Source organism: Pyrus communis, chromosome 16, assembly GCF_041283825.1.
Source record: "Pyrus communis isolate YQ-2024b chromosome 16, ASM4128382v1, whole genome shotgun sequence".
Lineage (NCBI taxonomy): Eukaryota > Viridiplantae > Streptophyta > Magnoliopsida > Rosales > Rosaceae > Pyrus > Pyrus communis.
The window spans coordinates 29568667-29571743 of record NC_142580.1 but is presented as its reverse complement, the minus strand read 5'-3'; the positions used below and the strand labels follow the sequence as shown (position 1 = coordinate 29571743).

Sequence of the window (3077 nt, the reverse complement as noted above, 5' to 3'; positions counted from 1 at the left end):
TTTATTTTAAATTTCTTTCATTTTCATCAAAATCAACCGATATTAATATTTCGACCGATATCAATATTTTAAACACGGCTGGTTGGTGACGATAAAATGGCAAAGCAATGTACTGACCTTCGAGTGTCTCTGTCGTGTGTGCGAGCCACACCTACGAGTCTACGACCCATACCAAAGCCAAAACCCAGCGTACAGCGTTTACACGTCCCCCAAATTTACTTGCATTTCAGCCTTCGATTGTCATTTGAGTGAGTGGCTCTCCTCTTACCTTCGTCCATGGATCCTTACAGGGTACTACTCTAATCTTATTCTTTATCTTTCTGGGATTTATTTATCACATGTTTATGCTTTTGATTTTATTTATTTTAGTTTGATTTTCTTGATTAATTATATTTTCTTGGCAACAAACAGAGCCTTATTGGTTTAGCTTTCTAATGGTTTTGGTTTTGGATTGGTTTGGTTTGTCTGTGTTGTTGTTGCAGCACCGCCCTTCAAGTGCTTTCAATTCTCTGTTCTGGACCACAAATTCCGGTGCTCCGGCTTGGAACAACTCCTCTCTGACTGTTGGATCCAGAGGTAATTGTATTTTTATCCCCTTGAATTTATCTATTTATTTTTTCTTTTGATGGATTTTCAATTGCAAATTTGCATTGAACTTTTACTTATTGTGTTTTTTAGTTGCACATCGCTTTTCAAGCACCTTGTCAATAATCATAATCATGTATGTGTGTGTGTGTGTGTGTGTGTTTATTTCTGTTTTCTGAGAAAGCTTCAATGTTCTGTCTATGTTATTGTGAGCTACAAGATGATTTTGGATGTTTCTATCACGAACAAGTTGAGGATATGATTAATTTTTTGAAACTCTTGTTGTTTTTGAGATATATATTTATATATATAATCAATGTTTTAAAAGACGAAGGCTTAGGCGAGGGTTTCAAGGATACTCCCGCCTAGGAGAAAGCCTTGAGGCGTGAGGCTATTTTTTAATATATGTATTATATATAAAATATAATACTTGGTAAAAAAAAAAAAATTAATCAACAATCAAACTGACCAGTGACCAAATTGAGATTAGAATACCACTTGAATTATGAAGCAAATTGTGGTGGTATAGAGAATTTTGAAACAAAATGAGGTATGAGATTGGGGTAAAATTGAAATATAGGATTGGTACTGAGAATTTAGGTTTGAGGAATTGGGGATTGGGTGAATTATGAATGGGAGAATCATGTATTGGGATGGGGAAGAGGAGCGGGGGGAGCTGCTGGGGTTTATACAAAAATTTAGACTTGGCCAAAATGATGTTGTTTTGGGCCAAGTTAACAACAACAACAACAATAAAGCCTTTTCTCACTAAGTGGAGTCGGCTGTATGAATCCTAAATCGCCATTGCACTTGGTTCTGTTTTGGGCCAAGTCATTTAAAAAAATTTAAAAGACTTCGCCTAAAACGACGTCTTTTTGGGCTAAGTCATTCAAAATAAAAATCTTTCTTCTTCTTCTTGTTCGTGGTCGTCTTCTTCGTGGAGACGCCGCCACTGGAACACAAAGCCCCCAGAGGACAGAGCCTCAGAGCCCCAACCTTCGACTTTGAGGGGTCCCCAGGAAATTTCAAGAAATAATTTCAAATCACTGAAGGGTCCTAGGAATGCCCAGTCAAACGCCTCAGGCATGCCTCGAATAAGTCTAGGCAAGTTTAAGCCTACTCTTGCTGGGCAAGTGCATTTTCATCAACACCCAGCCTCCAAAGCCACCTAGGCGTGCCTCAAGGCGTGTTTTTTAAAACACTTATATTAAGAAAATATATACATATAATACGCAACTATGATCATAAGAATGTGCACTCAACAGATCAAAAGCTTAATGGGTCTCAAAAGTACACAATTTTTCCTTATAAAGTATATTTGGACTATTTTCAACATTCATGGGAAAAACGAGTGTGCGTTTGGCACCCTTTGGAACTTAAGAAAATAAACACATATAATACGCTACTAGGACCATAAGAATGTGTACTCAAAAGATCAAAAGCTTATTGGGTGTCAAAAGTACACAATTTTTCCTTATAGTTTGTACTTGAAGTTAATTATTTCCTTGTTTGACATTTATGTTTAAAATTTTCAACTATAGTTCCCAGTCTATCGATTTTCATTGAATTCCTGTGGCCGCCTCTTTTTGTTGCTTTTTTGGTTGTCAAGGTGGATTTTTGGATCGTTTGGTTGCCTGAATCTAAATAAATGTTACTATATTTGACATACTTTATAAATTGTATTACAACTAATTTCATTCTTATCACATATTTTGCATGTAATCTGGATGGTTGATTATGTTGAGTTGAGTAGATGCAGTTAAGAATTTAAAATCTTCGTATATTTTTCAGGTCCACTTCTGCTAGAGGACTACCATCTGATGGAGAAACTTGCCAACTGTGATAGAGAACAAATCCCAGAACGTGTTGTCCATGCTAGGGGAGCCAGTGCAAAAGGTTTCTTTAAGGTCACCTATGATCTATCTCACCTTTCATGTGCTGACTTCCTTCGAGCCCCTGGAGTTTAGACACCTATCATTGTGCGTTTTTCCACCGTTATCCATGAGCGCGGCAGCCCTGAAACTCTGAGCGATCCTCGTGGTTTTGTGGTACACCCAATCGGTTCAAGTGCTTAATTTGGCAATAATTGTAAACAGTGCAGGTAATTTTAAAAGGGAGAAGGGATGAGAAGTTCAAGACAAAGAAATGAAAGTTTCATTCATTCATTCATTTGTATCCCCTTGAACAGGAAACATTACATTATTTATATTCAAGTTAGAAGATAAACCCTAGCTAAAAGAGGCTTGGGCCAAGAGCAACAAAATCAAGTCAAGGGTTGTTAAAAGAGGGTTGCACTATAGCTGATAGGCCCAACCAAGTGGTTCTAACAACTCCTCCCTTGAAACGAGACCTGTCCTCAGGTCACAAAATTTGGGTAGCGGGCGAGGATCTCATCAGCTTCCTCCCATGTGGCATTTTCTGCTGGAAGACCGGACCATTTGATAATCCATTTCGTTACCACCGAGTTCCTCTTTTTGAACATGCCAATGTCC

At 37.9% G+C, this 3077-nt stretch overlaps 1 protein-coding gene across 1 annotated transcript; it reads left to right on the top strand.

Annotated features, from left to right (window-relative positions):
- The first annotated feature begins 227 nt into the window (after nucleotides 1–227).
- LOC137732955 (catalase-4-like) lies at nucleotides 228–2811 on the top strand. Its single transcript, XM_088688086.1, has 3 exons — nucleotides 228–291; nucleotides 483–576; nucleotides 2377–2811. Exons 1-3 carry the CDS (start codon nucleotides 277–279, stop codon nucleotides 2550–2552), a joined length of 285 nt encoding a protein of 94 aa, XP_088544212.1. The 5' UTR covers nucleotides 228–276; the 3' UTR covers nucleotides 2553–2811.
- Nucleotides 2812–3077: the final 266 nt, after the last annotated feature.

What these genes read in the sequence shown, in the direction of transcription:
- LOC137732955 (XM_088688086.1), top strand. An exon ending in TCTGACTGTTGGATCCAGAG is followed by an intron (nt 577 to 2,376) that starts GTAATTGTATTT and finishes TATATTTTTCAG; the next exon opens with GTCCACTTCTGCTAGAGGAC.